General features: G+C 44.2%; 1 protein-coding gene across 2 annotated transcripts in view; it reads left to right on the forward strand.

Moving 5' to 3' along the window:
• Positions 1–20,057, forward strand: part of MYLK2 (myosin light chain kinase 2) — a 158,764-nt gene extending 138,707 nt beyond the window's left edge. For both annotated transcript variants that reach the window (XM_078651759.1, XM_078651758.1), the window contains exons 12-13: positions 5,457–5,589; positions 14,650–20,057. In XM_078651759.1, coding sequence (XP_078507885.1) covers positions 5,457–5,589; positions 14,650–14,730 — 214 coding nt within the window. In that variant the 3' untranslated portion in view covers positions 14,731–20,057. The remainder of the gene's footprint in view (positions 1–5,456; positions 5,590–14,649) is intronic.
• The last annotated feature ends 554 nt before the right edge of the window (positions 20,058–20,611 follow it).

The raw sequence follows: 20,611 nt of genomic DNA on the forward strand, positions 1-20,611 counted from the left end.
TAAGGTTGCTTCACCAGTCATGGCAAACTGTGTATTATTTTCAAGATCAATTTAAAAGAGAGTGTCTGCCGGATCGTCGAAGTCCATCTTGACTTGTGCATATCCATAGACTTAACAAAGACTTGTGAGGGAGGTTTTCTTTATTAATGTCCTCAAGAAAGGGAGTCACTAACAGGTAGGAGTTGTTGCCTCGTCCTTGAACTCTAGTGTACATGAAGAGGCTTAGTATGAGTGGCAGGCTATGTGCGTTTGCGCCGATTCATGGTTATCTCCCATATGGCTTTCCAGTATTGGGTTAGATTCGGACAAGACCACAGTATATGAGGTAGGTTGCAGTCTGGCTGAACCCACCTCCAGCAATATGAAACCCCAACTATTTTGGCTCTCTGTGGTTAATGTGGTTTCCAGTACTAGCTTTAAAGCATCGAGAATTCAATTCTTCTTCGCTAATACCTGCTTCCAGAGTTTGGAAACAGTACTTTTTTGTAAATTCACGTCCAAGGAGCCCAGTCCATTTTTTAGATAGATTGTGTTCTTGGGCTTTTGAGAAGAGGTTATTTATCATGTATTTGTATAGCCTGGACACCACCCTCTGTAATGTTCCCAACTCTAAATAGTTTAGTATGGGGGATTCAGAGAGGATCCATTCTGTTTTCCTGAGTCTGCTCTTAAGACAGTGTATACGTTAGGTATGGCTCCATATCTGAGGACTTATTAGTTTGTATTCACATTGCAGAATATGAAAGGTTTTCATTTCACAATCTGCTATCAACTGGCCTAATCTATGAAATCCTGCATCTCCCAATGTGCCCCTTATAATATTATTACCTCCTATATGGATGCTGCTGTTGTGCCAAATGGACCACAGACAGAATATCGGAAACAAAAATATTGTGTGGAGAGAATACTGTGTCAAAAATATCAAGGCCCTAAGTATCTAGAAGGTAAGTGCAAATAGGCAATTATAGATTTACTATTCTTAACTCCACATCTACATACCTTAAAGAGATATATATTAATATATGTATATATACATACATATGTACATATGTATAGTCAAGGTACATATATGTGGGGTTATATATAGTAAAACCTTGCGTACCTATATAAACTTACTAGTACAATATTTTTTACCTCAATATTCCTGACAATATATTTTGTCCATATATGTAAACAAATGGGGAGAGTGAGGATTTTGATGGGGGTACGTCCCTATTCCCAGGATAAAGTACACACAAACACAGTGGACGAACCCACTAACAAAATCAACTCAATAGTAATTCTTGAGTGCCAGAAACCCATTAGGTTTATACAAAGACCCCCTCCCCTACCAACCTAGTTGATGGCATGCTTCATCATCGGGTCCCAACTGGGTAGTTGGGTGCCACCCAGTTGTGCTGCGACGCCTGATTACAGCGGAGCTGGGTTGGTGTAATTGTGTGTGGGGAAAGTACTCATGAAGTGGTGAAAGTTAAAAATGTCTCTGGGAGTCCTTACTGACCTAATTTTATTCCCAGCGGCCCAGGACAAGGCTAAAAAAGGTATTGGGACAATATTAGAATATATTGATCCTAATTGTCACTATGGAGAACATGTTTCAGCCTCTTTAAAAATTGTGAGGCCTTCTTCAGGACGAGTGAGGTAGTGGCAAAAACCTGCCAAGTGTATAGTTATTCAGCACACGGGCTAATCTGTGCATGCAGTGGTGTCTGTGTACTTACTGGAAGAACATGTAGGGAAAAAGAAAAGGGAAAGACAAGTAACATAAAATGCAATCTTTAGTACAGTAACTATGTGCCACCTTCATTGGCTATGACGGTGTCTATGACGATCTGGCACATGTGTGAGTCGATCAATACTGTCTGCCGAGTGGTTAGCTCTAAGTTCAGAATATACTGGTATAATGTGCTCAACTCGCATGCACTATGAAGCAAGTAAGAGTGCATTAGATGCATGCCATTGTGGTTCAGTATGCTATGCAGAAACAAGAAAAACCTGTGGTGGCACTAGGAATGCGCCCCCATGTGTGCAATGTCATGCCATTATCTCTATTTTTGCTATAAATCACACTAAAAACTGTCATCAGAGAAAACCTGCTGTGACATGTGCAATGTCATGCAATTAGCTCTATGTTTCCTGAAAATCGCTTTAAAAACTGTCACCTGAACAAGATAGGGAACAGAACAACATATTTACACTGGCTACATAGTTTACGCAGCTTTTAGCAGAACCCAGAAGGGGCGCCCATCTGTAGTCACACGCCGGGGGGTAGAGGAAGAAGGGGTCTGAGTTGTCAGAATACGGGGATTAAGAAATCAGAGCCTTGTGTCAAGACTCTGTGAACAGTTACGAGTCCTCGTATTAGTGGTATGGAACCTGTTCACACGTCCTGTTACCCTCCGGTCTACCTACTGCAATATAAAACTCTCAAATAAATAAATAAGGTAACGGAATGTGGTGTAGAGTTGTCCTTATCAAGATCTGGCTCTAAAAAGTTGGCTCAAACTGTCAGTGGTGGGCACAGGTTCAGGCGCCTGCGACTTTCAGGCCCTGGGATAAGGTCTATCTTTTTGAAGGGTGGCTTACCAAGATTGCTCAGTGCAGAAGGTGGGGTTCATGGGATCTGAGACACCTTTAGATTAAAATAGCTGTATAGGCATGAATAGTGTCCAAGATATCTCTCAGACAGGACATCTAAAAAGCCTGGATGTGAGAGGTAGTGTACGGTGCATCTTATGACTTCAGCACATTTTAATCATGAGGTCATAAATGGGGATAAAGCCTTTGAGACAGAGAGATGACATCAGCAGGACATTATGAGGACCAATTTCAGTGAAGTGATGAGTTACCATGGGGGAGTCAGTGTGATGTAGGGAATGGGGAGTTAAAACTATATAGCACAAGCGGTATGCCAGTTAGAGTTATCTTGAAGTCGCCCATCTGGCATGAGTATACCAAAGTTGTCAGAGGAAAGAAAGTGTGGGAAGATTTGTGATATTGTGGTTAGATACTAATGGAAAGCCAGTAGTATCTCACTTATTGTTTCATAGGTGATCTGGACTTGTCTCTGTTGTTTGGCAATACATCCTCCTTCTGAATACATTTCCAGACTGCCTATGCTGAGGTCTGACATTACTCCACATGTCTGGCTGATGCTCATGATTTTTGGTTGACCTGGCTAGTGTGGCTGCTGGGCGAACATCGGGAGGTTTAAATGTTCCCTATGGAGCTAGAATCCAAGCTGTCCAGGAATTTTCCTAGGTCTTTAAGTGCTGAGAAGCCAGTGGACTTGCTACAAATATTTTACTCTTTACATTGGTTGCGGGTTAGAATTCTGCAAGTATTTGCATTTTATGACTACCCAGTCATATATTTTCCTTGCACCCTAATGATTTGGTGTACTTGTTGGTGATGCAGATAACCTGCAGTGATCGGCTTGTGGAGCTTTGGTAGCTTGGGCATGTTCTATGGGCTCTTACTTGCCCGCCGGGGATGAATAGCACATTTAACAAGTAATGGAACATTTTCACCAATGCACCCTTCTGGCACACCACAGAATTGTCATTGTCTGTGAGTGCTCTGACGTTCAACTCAACAATCTTTTGTTACACGTGCCAAACATCGTGGAACCAGTCTTTGGAATATTCCAGGTTATTCTGCAAGTACTTAATTTTCCTCTGTGACATGAAATGAAGCTGTCTTGTTGATTTCCCCTGAGTTGTCAGTTCTGCAATTTTGGGGTCAATCGCATTCAATTTTTCTCCAACTCGCTGGGATCGCCTCCCTTATAGCTTCAAGCATAACAGTTTGTGAAGTAAGTGGTTACAGACGGTAATGAGGCTGAAGATTTTCATAGTCAACATGATGATAGATGATACTGGGTTAGTTATAGGAAACAATAATGCAAGCAGGCTTGGATCTATTCCAGAACCATTTAAGCTTGCAATATTTATGAGGTCTTTCTAAGATGATTTAGTTCCCTAGGACCTGCTATTCTTATGCATGACTGAGATTGGTTATTATTCGGTCAGCACTGTCCAAGCTTGTGACATCTGGTTTAGTAGGATACAGATTGCGGGACGCTGGCCTGTAGCATACATTTGCCAAATTAAGTTTTGGTATGTGGGGTATAAATGTTCAAGTTACCAGTTAGACTTCTGCTCCTTGCTGTGTTCCACATGAGTCACACTCTCTTGCGATCCTCTTTTCATATAATGTAGGGTTGTAGTCAGAGAGTGACCAGTCATCCTCCTCACGACTGAGTGCACTTATCGCCGGTTCCGTCGCTTGTCTTATTTGTCCAGGTCCAGAACCGGCAACCTAACTCTATTCTTGCAGGGGGAATTGCCCTCGCCAGGCTTGGCTTAGTCATCTAACTGGCAGGGTTCTGATGCCTGCTCTCTTAGCTCGCCTCCACCATGTTTGTTGACAACATAACTTTACACTTGCTTGCCTTGAGGGCCAGCTGTTGCGTATTGAGAGCCAGACAAGGTGGGTAGGGTAAATATCTATGAGGTGGAGGAAAGTGGGAGAAGGGTGGTGTTATTTCTATGGTCCCCTTAACTAATTTCCTTGCAGGTCCCGCTTTGGTTCACAGGAGCATTGCTGCAGTTCATGGAATGCCTCATGTTGCCAGTTTCTCCTGTTCACTTGCTTGTGAGGAATGCGGTCAGTTCTTTGGATATTGACCAATGAAATTCTTACACTTTCCAAGGAGGTCTGGTGCTCACAGATGTGATTGGCTGGGCACTTTGGATGAACCTGCATAAGAAAATGTGCTTAAAAAAAGAAAAGAAAAACTTACAATGGCTATAATGGAACAAAATCTCCATGGCTGTAGGAGGGAGCCCAATGTCACCATGATATAGGTTTTCGATGCTGTCTGGTTCCTCCGGCTCCCCAGACTCCCACCCCAAGAGCAGCAGGGGCAGTGTTCTTGCAGAGCAGACAATCCTTATTGACATAAGATGACTTGTAAGTGTTTGTTAAGCCAACCCCTGTTTTCCAGTCCTTCCAGCTCTAATGCATAGTGGGTAAACCTAGATGTATGATAGACTGAGTGTGGGGGTGAATGCAGTTGATCATTTCCTGGAAGAGACTTGAAAACAGCACACCTACTGCTGTAAGTCCTATAGGATAACTGCATGAACGTGCTTTAGCTGTGCTGTCAGTTTCATTATATGTCTTTTTTGTGACATATATATATTTCACAGATTTTGTTGTAATTCGTATTCTCATTTCTTTAAAGAATGTTTCAATGTGTGTATGTATGTATTTATTTGTTGCAAATATTTAGTACATCTAATGTTACCAATAAATTAACTTCACTGTTTCTTTACTCTACTCTACCCCTCACCTCCTTTCCCCTCCCTTCTCTTTTTCTCTGCTCCACCCCGCCCCCTTTACCCACACCACCTTGCTTACCTCCCCTCTCCACTCGCTCTCTCCTCCCCTAGTGGCCGGCTCAGTGCAGGGCAATGCCTGCGCCACCCGTGGCTCAATAACCTGGCAGAGAAAGCCAAACGCTGTAACCGGCTCCTCAAATCACAGATTGAGCTCCGAAAATACATGATGAGGAGAAAATGGAAGGTAGGTTCAACTGGACTCATGCAAACCCCCACATACAGAAATTTAGCACCCATGTTCAAAGGGGCAACACCCCTTAAGCTCCACTCTCATATACATACCTGTGAAACTCTTGACTCAAAAATGTGGGCGCGTTTGAGGGTGAACCAATTAAGGTAACTGGAGAACGAAACCTTTTTAGGTGGGTGATCATAGATTTTGAAACTTGAGTGACCCTATTCAAGTCTATGGAGGCAATGTGTTTTTCAGGTGAGCGAATAGAAGTTAAGAGAGAGAGACACCCTCCAAATGCGACTGAGTTGCAGGCATGCCTATGGAACTATATAAATATCATGTGAAGGAAAGGCTTTCGCATTGGGTTCAGGTCTATCAAAGAACCCATCCACTGAGGGTCACTGACAGTGACTTTACTGTATTCACAATCTGCAAATTGTCCAGGGCCTAAACAAGGTTTCTGACACCCTGACTACACTTTTCATTTTTTGCAATACTTTATTATTGAATCAAGAAGAAACATCAGGACATTATCAAAGCATATACTTTTCCTTAGCTAGGCATGCAACCCTTCAATGTAATAAGAAAAGCAGTGTCAGAATTACACATTGGAGGAGCAGAGAGGTAATGACTGTATCAGTGGATTTATGAATCATACTAATATATCCAGTTCTAAGGTGTCTAGGAGAGAAATGTAGGGGCACCCCAGAGAAGAGGAAAGGTATAATGACATAAGTATATGAGCCCCAAAATGAAAAGAGAATAACAAATTTTTGCGAAATAACACTAAAACAAACCAGGAATGTAAATATGGACTGTTACTTGAAATATCGATTATCCAAACTATCAAGGCCTCCGCACATGTCAAAACGAGCTATATTCGAGGTTGGCGGTCCTTCTGGCGGCCCACCACAGCTGCGATTATGAGTGTAACCCAGGGCGGGCAGGTGGTTATGTTATGTTATGTTATTACAACTTAATATAGCGCACGAATCACCGGGGGGCATCTCGGCGCTTTTTCCTTAGTTACCACCACAAGAACAGAGAACCGGACAAGCTAGTGCTAATACAAGTGAGCTTTGATTGATTGATGCTTTATTTCGATATGCACATATCATAAAAGCAGTACAAAAAGATAAAAACAGCATGTCGAAATAGGTAAGACTGTACAAATAGAATGGTAATTAAAACACAATATGTCAGAATAAATTAGCTAAAAAAGAATTAAATTGATATGGACAGTCTTCTAAGTCTTATCAACCAAGCCCATTTTAAAAATTTTGCAACAGCACAGACAATAGGAGGGGCTGTGTTCGTTAAAAGAATCCGAAGGGCAACAGAGTGCTGACGAGTCCCCAGTTCTCTGCAAATGGGGGCAAGCCAACGTGATCTGGGGTGACCATAGTCCGGGCATTCGAAAAGAAAGTGTGGCACCGACTCTGGTTTGTCCGGACAGGAAGCACAAAAGCGTGATGTGTGCTGGGCTTTATTCCACCTTGAACAAAGATCCGCCAAGGGCAAGGTTCCTAGCCGAAATTTTATATACAAGGACCTATCCATGGCAACTGTTATAATATCCATATATGGCTCATACAAGACAACGTCTTTGAACAGCAGGAAAGCTGCGGTGGTTTTACAATGCTGCTGGCTACTGGAGCGCTTCACGTCAACCCACTCCCAGAAAAGTTTTTTTAGAATCTTCTTTGGTGGAGCGGAGTGACTATGCCAGCAAGAGGCCAAACCCAGTTCCCCTAAAAGATGTTTTATGTCCTTCAGCCATTTAATGCTACTCCAACCATCCGCATGCATCACTTCTGCCAGCCCATTGGCGTAAGATTGTAGCTCCGGGACCCTCCACAAGCGCGCCCAGAGCAGAAGGGGACGAAGCCGAGCCTGGTCCCTTATGGCTTTACAGCCAGTGTCCAAGAGCATTGGGATGGTCGGGCTGCTCGATGGAATAGCGAGAAGGTCCTTGATAAATTTATTTTCGGCCTTACTCAGTGAATCGACCTTGCCCAAGCCCCACAATTCCGATCCATAGAGAGAAGCAGGGACTGCACGGGCTTTGTAAATCTCAAGTATGGGTGCAACACAATGTTTTGAGGAGTTATTGTACTCCTTGAGAAGGGCGCCCCCCACCCTTTTGTGAGCCAGAGTCATTTTATCAATATGGGCAGTCCAGCTCATTGCATCATTCAGACGGATCCCCAGATAATCAAATTCCGCCACTCTTTCTAGGGGTATAAAGTTCAGAATTGGAGGGCGACCAAGTTTGCGGGGTGGGTGCATGACTAGGTACTTGGTCTTGTCTATGTTTATGACGAGGCCTTTAGTGGTACAGAAATCCTGGAAGCGGTTCAGTAAAGACTGTAGGCCTTGGGGAGTTTTGGAGATGAGGAGGGTGTCGTCGGCGAACAACAGAGTTGGAATTTTTACTCCACCCAGGCTAGGAGCGTCTGATGGTTCGCCCAGTAGATGATCTACCACCCCGTTAATATAGAGGGAGAATAAGGTGGGGGCCAAAACACAGCCCTGTCTTACCCCCCTCTCGACCCTGATTTTATCGGTCTTTTCCCCATTCAACCCCCATCTAACCTGGGCATAGGTGTTGGTGTGCAGGTTAATAAGGAGGTTCAATAGGTACGGGGGCATCCCTAGACCATCAAGCACCCTCCAAAGTTCCTCCCTAGGTACCAGGTCAAAGGCAGTCTTAAGGTCAATAAAGGCCAGATAGAGACTGCCTTTGCCCAGCACCACCACCTTCCAGTGTAACAACAAGAGCCTAAAGGCCTGTTCAATAGTTCCTGTACCCGAACGGAACCCAGCCTGCATGTCGGACAGAATGTGATTGTCGTCCACCCATTGAGTAATTCTCCCCAAGATGGTTTTCCCGGCCAATTTCTGGCTGGAGTCTATTAGGCTTATAGGCCTATAGTTCCCTGGTGAGTCCCGACTGCCCTTTTTGAAAATGGGCACCACCTCCGCACCTCTCCAGGAGTCGGGCACAAGCCCTCCCCCCATAATTGCATTGAGGAGTGCAGAGATTAGAGCCCCCCATTCTTCCGGATAGGCACGGAGAATGTCCCCCGGTAGGCCGTCCGGGCCAGCTGCTTTCAGGGGGACCAAGGTTTTAATTTGCTTTGTTACATCGAGGGGGGAAAACAATTCCAGGTCTCGGTCTAGAATAAAGGATGGAATTTTAAAGGGGTCATTAAGTGGGCCTTCAACAACAGAGTAAAGATTTTGGAAATGGGAGAACCAAGTCTGGGCATTAATCGCACACGTCCTCCGGGAATCGTCAGGACGATTCCTTTTGCCCACCATGTCCCAAAAACCTTTGGCATCTTTCCCACGGCTGGCAGCCAGGAGGTCCTGCCAGAAATTATCCTCCCATTCCATCCTTGCATTTTTCTGACAGAGTGTGTAGTGTCTCCTGGCCTCCCTAGTGAGCTTTAAGATGTTTCCTAAAAAACTGATACGAGGGGGTGTCTCGAAGAGTCACAGGAAGGCTGTTCCAATATTTAGGGGCCAAGTAGGAGAAAGCCCTGCCCCCAGTCCTACATCATTTGATGCGTGGAATATGCAGTAGATGTCGCGAACTGGACCTCAGTGGGCGGTTGGGCGCATATTTTTTCAGTTTCTTTTGGAGATACACTGGTCCTCGGCCCTGGAGGGCAGTGAACGTCAGGCAGCAGACTTTAAAAAACGATCTTTGCTTGACTGGGAGCCAGTGTAAGGTTTTCAGCAGAGGCAAATATGGAGTGCCCGCTGGTTGATTCAGAACCAGCCTGGCGGCCGTGTTCTGAATAACCTGCAACTTTCTCATGTGGGTTTTACCAACCTCTGCAAGCAGAGCATTTCCATAGTCCAACCGACTAATAATCGTTGCCTGAGTCAGCGTTCTGCGATGTGTCATCGGGATAAAAGGGAGAATCTTCCGTAATATTCTTAATCTATGGTAACACGCCCCGCCCCGGCCACCGCGGAGATATGATCTTGCATTGTAAGGGTGCGGTTAAGTTTGATGCCCAGATTGTTCACACTCTGAGATGACGAGGGGGGCGAGCCCAGTTGTACTGGCCACCAGTCCGCAGACCAGGATTCATCGGCCTTTCCCAACAGCATGACTTCCGTCTTGCTCGGGTTTAATTGGAGGCAATTATTAGCCATCCAATTCGCGATCTCCAGCATACCCGTGCGAAAACGGAGTCTGTCGGCCGCCACATCTGGCCCACAGTTGAACACCAGCTGGGTGTCGTCTGCGTAAGACACCGTCTCAAACCCCAGGGCTTCCACTACCCTTGCCAGTGGTGCCAGATAGATGTTAAAAAGGGTGGGGCTAAGGCAGGAGCCCTGGGGCACGCCCTTGTCCAGCTGTGTTTTTTTCGATTGATAAGGGCCCATGGTGACCGTTTGGTATCTGTCCCGCAGGAAACTCAGCAACCACTTCAGGGCTAAGCCCTGAATGCCTGCAGAACTCAACCTCTCCGCGAGCTTCACATGAGAGATGGTATCAAAAGCCGCGGAGAGGTCAAGCAGGACCAGGATAGCCGAACCCCCAGCATCCATGGTCATCCTTAAGGAGTCTGTTACCGCCAATAAGGCAGTTTCAGTACTAAAACCCCGCTGGAACCCAGATTGAGAATGGTCCAGGATAGTATTTGTTTCTAGGTAGCTATTTAATTGCTGGTTTATAAGGCTCTCCAATATTTTCCCCAATAAAGGGAGCAGGGAAATGGGGCGATAGTAACCTAAATCCTGAGGGTTCGCCGTGGGCTTTTTAAGTATGGGGCGAACAAAGGCTTCCTTCCAAGGTAGTGGAACCACACCTTCCAGGATTGAAAGATTAAAGATGCTTTGGATGGCAGGGGCCATAATATTCGAGAGCTGTGACATAACCTTTGGAGGGCAGAGATCTACCGGGGAGCCTGATTTCGCCGCCTCCAAAGCTCTTTGTGTCTCCAGAAGGGAGATCGGGGTAAAAGATTCCAGTGAGCAGTCTAACTGCCCCATACGGTATCCTAACCTGCAATCCCGTAGCGGGAAACCCTGTTCCTGGGTTGGAAAATTGGCATATATTCTGTCAATTTTCTGTTGAAAAAAGTGGGCCAAAGAGTCGCATAACTCTTGCGATTCAATGGGTGGCGGTTTACAGGCAGCCGGGGCAGTGAAGTCCTTTAGAATATCGAAAAGGGCTTTGGATTAATTGTCTGCCCTTTCGATCTGACTCACGATAAACTGACATCTATCTGCCTTAAGGTTATGATGATAAATCCCCTGTGCAGCTTTAAATGATGCCTTCGACTGTGAGGACTTATTACGTCGCCATATTCTTTCCAGCTTTTTACAGGAAGTTTTTTCCTGTTTGAGTTCTAGCGAGTACCACTGGGCTGAGAGACGGCTTCGACTGGGTCTGGCCTGTCTGTTTACAGGTAAGATAGTATCCAATACATGTTCCAGGCCCTCTCCGAAACCCTTCAGGGCCCTTGAAACATCTTGGTCCATCGGCGGGGGCAACGCCTGGAATTCGGTTTCAAAACTCTGAGGCGAAAGCTTATTCCATTGGCGCTGAGGCTGTTTTCCCCTCCCCGTAGAATGACCTAAAAGACTCGACAAGCTGTGGGCCAGCGTGAACTTGATCAACGCATGATCTGTCCACGTGAGGGGCGCCGGGGATCACAACTAACAAAGTCGATGTTTGTAAAGACTAGGTCCAGGGTATGACCCCCTTGTGTGTAGCCCCCAGGACTCTCTGTGAGAGCCCCAGCTGCTCCAGATCCATAAGGAGCTTGCTCACTTCCGGGGAGGTGAGTAATTCACCGTGAAAATTGAAATCGCCCAAGAGCAGAAATTTATTCACAGCGAGAACGTGTGTGGCGATCAAATCCACAAGTTTGTTTGCAAAGTCCGCCTTAGGACCCGGGGGCCGATAGACTAGGGCCCCCGTCCAGCTCTCCGACGGGGAAAAGTTGGCTTTAAAAATTCCGACTTCCATGCTATCGTCCATTTGCGTGTTGACCCAAGCAATATTTATATGGCTCTTACGAACAATAGCAATCCTCCCCCCCCCCCGATTTCCCCATCCTATCCAGATGGATAATTTTATAGTTCTCAGGGATGGCTATATTAATCAGTGGGAAATTAGTGGTGTTCAGCCACGTTTCTGTCAGAAAGCAAATTTCTGGCGAGTATGAACTGATCATGTCCCAGATCTCCAAGGAGTGTCTAGGCAAAGAGCGCACATTGCACAGGATGAAGGTGCGCTCTCCAGGGAGAGAAGTTATTACCGGGACTGTAGGACCCGCCTGGATAAACTGCAAGCGGCCTTGAAAAGTGCAGTATTTACAAGCCACCGGACCGTCGAGTTGGGAAGGGAAGTGATGGGAGCAATTTAACATGACCCCTCCCTGTTCCATAGCAGATTTACGGATATTCCACAGTTCTGAGGAAGAGAAGGCTATCCTAGGGAAGGACTTAACGGGTAGCGGACCAGGGGTTTTGGCCTCTGGCCGCGGACTGGCTCGGACGGGCACAGACGGGCTTACCTCTGGCGCACCTCCGGCGCGCCCATGGCACGACCGCTGCGCGGTAACAGACCCATATTCCTTTAAACAGCCGCAGGTCGCGTCATCGGTCTAGGCCGCGCCCCCAGCGTCCCGCCTCCGAGGTGGGTGTAGAGGTTACCGGCGGCCACTCTGCGCGGGAGATGTCAATGGTGTTGCGGTGGTCTCACGGCGGCGGCTGTGTAAGGCTCATAGGAGTACCTTAACAGCAGATCACTGTCATGACAGCGCCCAGCACGTTCCTGCATGGTGTGGCATGCATACTACACCATGCAGGAACGGGGTTTCAATTCCAGACGGGCACAACATGTGCCCCCCGCATGCACCCCCATTCTCAAATCTGGCAGTGGGCTCTGTTAGGGCCCCCTTAGTTGCCTCTCTTCCACCCTTTTCATGGCGGGGTCACCGCCAAAAAAAGGGTGGTGGAAAGCCAACTCATAATATGCATCGGCGCTGCCAGCATATTGAGGCTGGTTGCAGACTGCTGACGCAGTGGGATCTCTCATCCCGGCAGAGTCGGCAGTCTTGTGGCGGTCTGACTACCACACTCAGAATACTGCGGACAGACCTGCAGTGGTCAGACCGCCACCGTGAGTACGGTGATCCTGAGGACAGCCGTACTCATAATGAGGCCCAAAGTGTTAACAGTGCTTAATTTGTGGCAGTGCTCGGCACTGGCACTTAACTGTCAACACTGGGACTGTTGGCACTGTTTATCTGATTTAGGGAGGAGCACAACAACAGTAGTTTCTTAATTAAAAGTATATTAAAAATGACTAATGCCTGTTACCCAAGCCATTCTTATAGCTTTGGGGTCCTGAAATTGTCTGAAATGTCACACTTATAGGAGTGTGATGATAAGTAGTTGTGTTGATACTGTCGTTGGCAGCACCGATAGGGGCAATGGGTAGTGCGAGCTGTGGTAGCCTTCTGACGAGGGCCCTGGCACTTATTGTTTTTACTAATTAAGCATTGTGTAAGACAATGGTTCGTAACCTTTTTGACTTTTAATCGTTACTGGAATCCGGTAACCCCCTCCTGAGTAGCTTTTGGTAGCCAGTGACCTCGGCATAAGCAATTTTGTGTGATTTGAGCCACAAAACAATGCACAAAAATACGGAAATAAGCATTCATCAAACACATGCATAAATGATTTTTTTTTTTAAATGCAATTCAATAGAGGTCGCCATTGTACATAGTATATTATGTTTTCCGCACTTACACTGTTCCTACGAATCAATCTGAGGGTGCCAAATTAAGTTTTAGCCTCTAATTTAAAATGTTCTACTTTGCATTAGCTTCTTTATTTATATACACCTTATTAATGTGTTTATATTGTTTAATTTTATATGCAGTCTCACATAGGCGTCATGGACTCCAGGGATCCTCAGACGACAGGTTAAGAACCACCGGTGTAGGACGTACTTAGTAGTGATTTCTAGCAGGGCAAGTCTAATACGTTAATGATAGGAAGTAGCATTGACCATCCCATATGAGGTTGCAGAATGAGTGAAATAAATGAGTAGTCAATGCAAGATGCATCACCAGGTGGGAATTGTGAAGCTTCCAATCACTCCCCGCTTAACTCTGTAATGTCTGACCGTCTCACGGGCATAGCACCGCGTGCTAACGAATGTAGGGCAGATATAGTGTTCTATGTAATACCAGATGGGTAAAGAATCCAGACCTTACTGATTGTCCAGACTTAAAGAAAATGCAGGGTACTGGGGCAATAGGTGGCTTAATCTGATCTATGACCTTCTTCAAGGAAATCTGTGGGATGGTATCTACATTCTGTAATCTCATTGTGATCATCCTAAAGTCAGGGATTCTCAAGCAACTTGGTCTCTCCTTGCGACATAACATCTGATATGTTACAAAAATGTGTAAAACAAAGATGCAAATGCCTCTTGATGTATACAGTCTTCTAGTATATGACAACACCCACACAATGTACAATGCTACTGCTTCTCAGCAAGATTTATGCTATTTACATTTCCAATACATGCATACTTATCATCTTTCAAGAAAGCTGTGACACACCTTCTTCCAGACGTGTAACACCCTCAAGCAGAACTACAACACCAGTCACACAGCTCTTCCACGTCTCACACAAATCTCCGACCCTGTTTATCTTCTACCGAAAGAAAATCCAGGTCTGCCTCTATGCTACCTTTTCCAGCAAGATCACCCCTGTGGTTGGAATAATAATGTAATCCTTGTTTTTTCTATCTCAACAGAAAAGATAACACAAGTCAGAACTTTGATCTTGCAATTCATACTGGTTGATTTAAAATTTGTTTCTCAAAATATTAACTAATATTGAGAACTCATGTAAAGGACAATGAGGACAATTTTTTTTTCTATATGTATTTTACAACAAATGTAGTTTTTAAATTGTATTTAATGTATAATAGTACGCCAAGGAAAGTATTTTATTAACTGGAATATTGTAACAGTTTTTATTAACTATACAATAAAGAATTTATGTTTCCTATCTCAACAGAAAAACTTTATTGCAGTGACGGCTGCAAACAGGTTCAAGAAGATTAGCAGCGTCACTTCACTGGCCACACTCGAAATGTGAACTGTATACCGTTGCACGAAGAATGGAGTTGTGTGTGGCCTGACCGGTGGGACGCGTTCCTGTGGGACGGAAGCGCATGGCAGCCCTCTTTGTTCCAGGACAATTTGGGAGGGCTCTAACCCTTCCCCCTGAAAGCATCAGATGAACTTTGCCTCAGACGACTCCATATCCTGAAAAGTATTTTGCACTAAAGCAAAGATTTACAATCCTTGTTAACTAGTGATAAGCCATAGAACTATCGCAAGGAACCAACCTCCAATTAATGTAATTAATCAGTTAAACAGTGCAAGATTATATTCTTCCAGTCATTTCAGTATTCAAGTCAACACTCGATCAGGAACGCCTTTAGCTATTCAGCTAAGCACAAGTTAAAAGGCATCTAACCCGAGGTTTAAAAATATATTGCAAGCATTTACAACCGCAGTCATTCTTTTGTGTAGGGCGTGATGTACTATAGGCTGCCTACATTTGTCTCGTTGGCTTTAGAGTCCCTACTCGCTGAGCACTATCGCCCCGCTAAATTTCAGGTCACAATGTGACCTGAATCAAAGAGAACATAATGATAAGCCATAGTTGAATCACTGAATTATAGCTAATTAAGATGTGGTTCCTTGTTAGCAGAACCTACCCTGAATCAATCAATCAATCAATGAATCAGTAATCTTAAAAAGCGCGACTACTCACCCGTGAGGGTCTCAAGGCGCTGGGAGTGGTGGTGGGGGGCTGAGTCTGCGGTTCAGTCAAAGAGCCAGGTCTTGAGGTCATTCCTGAATTGCGGCAGCGATGGTTATTGCCTGAGGTGAGAGGCAGGGAGCTCCAGGTCTTCGCAGCGAGGTAGGAGAAGGACCTTCCTCCACCTGCTGTTGGTTAATGACAGGTTCATTGGCAGAGACATGCTAGGGTTTGCCTTGGCAGGCGAATAGTGGCATTATCATGGTGGCATATTTACTTACATAATAAGAAGGCTATCACACTAACTGGCAAAGTTATTAAAATGAAATTAAGTATTAAGTTCTACAATAATGAGAATGGCATGCAAAATGGCGTAGTTTTTAGGATGGCGTAATAAACTGCCCAGTAATTTTGATGTATATTAAGTTATAATATGCATATTTATGTACACTACAAATTTAATAGACCTATTAACTGGGATAATATCTTTAAAAAGCATAATAACTGGCTCAGCATTTATCACCGATATAGCACATACTTGATTTAACATTCAAGGCCATATCACATGACACAGTAATGCTGTAAGCGAGGCAGTTGTCAAGTAACTCTTAAGGCACTGTGAATGCAAAAGTGATTCTTATTGGTATAGTTGTGTGTTGGAAGAGCAATATAGGGCTGTAACCCACTGAAGATGCCTGTACCAGTTGTTAAAAGGTCCTCTACCTGTGTTACAGGCTGTGGTTGCAGTTGAGAACCCAATAACAAGGAAGAGGGCCTTTAACGACTGGTACAGCTCGCGGTTAGAGGGCTATAATGCTTTTAGAACATGAGGAAAAAATGTTCTACGTTCGAAGCACAACATTTCAGATGGGTAATATTGCTAATAAGTGCACTTAATCCCTTTATGTCACTAGCCACCTACTGTTGCATATACTATGTTTCTATAGGGCACATTTATACCTAAAAATCTGTATGTTGGAAGAAATCTTTCCCCAAGCCTATGTTTCCATTCAGCACACACTTTCCTTGCTGGGACAATGGAAAGGTCAGCCAGACTGTAGTGGAAAACCCTTAGCTATGTGAAGGGTTTCTTCTGTTCCCTCTGTACAAATGCCTCGACAACCTGTTTATCCTTATGCCTATGCTCCGCTTAATCTCCCTCCCCATTACCCTTTTACATTACCCCCATACCCTTCTACACGCCTTGAACCAACGGATGTAACCTGTAACTGATGTACCTTCTGGAACAATGTGTAACTTGTAACCTATGTAATTCTCCTCATGTAAAGTGCTCTGATACCTCCGGGTCTAGCCAGCGCTATATAACACTCAAGTAAATAAAAAATAAACCTTGATATTTTGACAGAAACACCTGGCAAAATGCACTTTGAAGGTGCCAAATTCTCACTCATGGGTACCTCCTTTGAATGAATAAATACCAGGATATAACTCCCTATTTGCATGATCTCAACCACATAAACTTGAGAAATGTGTACTTTTTTAGAGAAACATACCTATTTACAGGAGGCAATTCAATTTCCTTTTTATAAAATTCACATAAATTCAAATGTTGATGCTAACAAGCGTTTATAGAGCAAACACCTCATAATTCCCTCAAGGAGAAAAGGAAGTGGCCAGGAAGTCAGTGCTGGTATAAGAGAGACTTTTTGTATTGCCACTCTAAGGCTCCAAGGGACAGTTCCACAATGCTGATCAGTTTCCGCTAGGGCAATTCATGTTTCCATCAAGGGCCGAGCCAGGAATGCGATTGCCAATTTCCAGCTATGTTTCTTGTTTATTAAGAGGGTAGGATTGCAAGGTGTAACATTTCCTCTCCCATCAATGACACTAGTATAACAAGCTTAGCCCTACCAGGAAGAGGGCCAACCAGCAGCTTAGGGAAAGGATGACCCTGAGAAATAAATGAAGCAATCTAGTGGGACAGACATCCCGCCAAGGTGTTTGTCCTGGTATCAGAATACATGAAAAAGGTATACCATGGTCTCCAAATTGCTGCGGTTTTAGGGAGGTTCTCCATAAGAGCAGCAGGAAGTATCTGTATTTGAAACCAAAGTGAACCCACCCAATGGAAGCGGCTTGATGAACCCCTTTTTGACAAAACAGTTCTTCATACATTTCCCTTTGAATGGCTTTCCCCTGGCTGATGAACCCAACTTGATGAATGCCTCTGTAAGTGAACAATTCTACGTGACAGCTTTGCTTTTCCCCAACTTTGGCCAGACTTATTTCTGTGTAACTTATAGTTTTAACCAAACACTTCCTTGTTTCTAATTTTTTTAAATCTTTTCTGGGGCCCCCTTGATACTGCTGCTCTCTGATGGCTTTTTTTCCTTTTTGAGTCCTGTGTCCTGCTCTCTATTGCTCAAGGGACCCCAGACTTCCTACCAGCCATTCCCATTTTGCTCTGCCTTTTGTTTGCACATCCTGTCCTCTGCTTGCTGCTGTTTGTATTCTGGACTGTGGGAGACAGACTAAAAAGACTATTACAACCCGTAGTTTTAAAAATTATTTTATTTGCTTGGCCTGTTTTTAGAGAAATATTTGTTCTTACTGTACATGCAACAGAAAGGTTTGTAGGGAGGTCATTTTGTTTTTTATTTGTAATCAGAAACAGGAATCCGTCAGAGATCTGGTATATTTTTCACATAGAATTCAGCAGATTTTTGTGGATTTGTTCACATGGAGATCTTATGATTTTCCTAGAAGTGGTTTTTGTCTGTTTTAACGGTTCTCCAATATAGAAATTCACCAGTCTAAGGCCACCGGGCAGCTGTTCTCCATTTAGTTTTTTGTTTTTATTAAAGTAGCAACAAGTAGCATTGGGTGTTTTACTGCTAATGAAATAAGTCCTTTGTATTCCCAGAATGGGATAAGTAGCTTTTTGATAATGAACTGTACCCGTGACTCTAGGTGTACAGCTATGGATTGCTTTGAAAGTAGCCCCATATTTTTCAAAAACATGTTTATTTGTTATGATTTTGTTATTGAAGTAAAACATATGGGCTTTTTTTTACACATATTGTATGGAAGGGAAGGGGATCCCATAGGAATAAAGAATAAGTGCTTAACAAAACCTTATTACGAAAAAAAACCTGGATAACATTCACCTTAACATGAGACTTGCATCTTAATTAAAGCGATGTCTACTTTTATGGCCACTACAGTAGCCCCAACCCACGTGCGGTAGCGAAGGTAGGGCTTATGTCTTGGTACAAAAGGCAGGCATATTTAATGTGAAAGGACTGTGTTCAATTCCCAGAAAGGAGAGGAGTATCTCCTAGCTGGAGAGAAGACTTTTTAAAATATTTTCTAATGCCTCCTAAAATATCAGTAATCACTGGAAAGTTAATAAAATGATGCATCAGATGAACCATTTTCTTAGATAGTTAAAGTAAGATTCAAAGGAAAGTCCTTCGGATCTGACTGTGCTGCATCAAGCAGATCTGTAAGAGATTACCTCCTGATGGACGACTGACTTGAAGAAGCAGAGGTGCAATACACCGCTGACCTCCATCAACCATATCCATAACGACAGCGGTCAGCACACTGCAGGTCAATCATAAGGCCTGTCAGGGAGAGTGATTGCAAATGAACAGACTGGGAGTTTCAGAGATGCGTCTGAGCACCCTTGAAGCACACAAGGTGGAAGCTAGTACCTCAGCTGAAACCTTCAAGACCTCCAGAGCTGTGTGGTTGATCCTATATAGGGCTTGAATCCTGATAGAGATTATGCTTAACTTAAGAAGAAGAGACCCAGTCTCAACCACCGTGGACATTTAAAGAGTTGCCTAGACACTGTAGGTCTTCAGTAATGAGCCGGGCCTTCTCAGATCATCAAATCCATACAAGGAAACTCCCTGTGGGAAGTTTAAAAGAAGGGGTGGTGAAGGCGGCCCTGAAGACATGGGTTTAAGTTACCAGAACCCAGGAAGGTATTGGCAGAAGAGGTTGTTCTATGGTGAAGATCTCAGTCTGCTTTTCCCTGGACCTGAGTTCTGACACGTTATTAAGAAACAAATCCCTAGCTATACCTTTGGGTGTTAAGGCTGTACTCAACTTCTCTTTCTGAATGCTTCATGTAAGGGGATGTAGTATGTGTCTTCTCAGGAGATCTGAGGGGTACATCAGCGTGAAGTTTGTGGGTGGCTGTTCCTCCCACAATATCTTTATTGCGTGGATAGATTTGGGAATAATGGTCTGTTCTAGATGTGGAGGGTGGGACTCTCCTGTAGTGTGGGCTGTGGAAGCAGGCTGCCTGAACTATGTTACATGCAAATAGATTTGTTGTTATCTTGGTCTGCCTAACCTGCCCCCCCTTTCAATATGTATGAATGGCTGCATTTTTTTTGTTTTTTAAGGATTGTAAATGGAAAATATTCTGTGCTGTGTTATTTTTGGGTGCATTGTTTTGTTGGTGGTTTTCATGCTGCTGGAAACCTGAATGGCGTTGCAAATTATTTTTGTGTCTACTCATAATAAAATGATTTGGAGGCTACATTTTGGCGGGAACATGTTTATATGTAGTAATTCCCTCTTTCAGGGTAAAGGCAATGAGATGTCTGTAATGATTGTTTTTCCCAATGTTTTTAATCATTCAGTGTAAACAAAAGAATAAACGTATTTTTGAAAACAAACATCAGTTCTGCAGCTGCCTTGAATGTTTTTTCTCTGTGTCTAATTCAATTCCCAGAATCCTTTAACTGTATGGTTTTCCTGACACTGTTTTCAGATGCAAAGGCACACAGAACTTTCTGCTTACTCTGCATAGGCAGCTTACAGCCTGTGACATTCCCCTCTCAGCTTTTTCCTACCCGTAATCAGGACCAGGGTTAGATTGGGGTAAAAAATAGGCCCGGGCACCCTAAAATAAAAGTGGCCCACATTTGTGGACAGCGCATTTTTGTGAAACACTGCTTCAGTGTTTTAAGTATTATGAAAATAGGGGGGGGGGTTATCTAAAAATGAATATGCTACTTACCAGTATGCATCTGTTCTTGGCATGTAGGGCTGCTAACATTCATATCTTAGCATTAGATCGCCGCCTAGTGTTGGGTCCGGATGATCGCACATTGTTGTCCTGGAAGAGTCTTCGAAGTATCCTGAGATAGGTGGCTCCTCCCCTGGACTACAGTGCGCATGGGCATCGGCTCCATCCCCAGATTGTTTTTCGCCATTGTGGCAGAAGATG

Source organism: Lissotriton helveticus, chromosome 7, assembly GCF_964261635.1.
Source record: "Lissotriton helveticus chromosome 7, aLisHel1.1, whole genome shotgun sequence".
NCBI classification, from domain to species: Eukaryota; Metazoa; Chordata; class Amphibia; order Caudata; family Salamandridae; genus Lissotriton; species Lissotriton helveticus.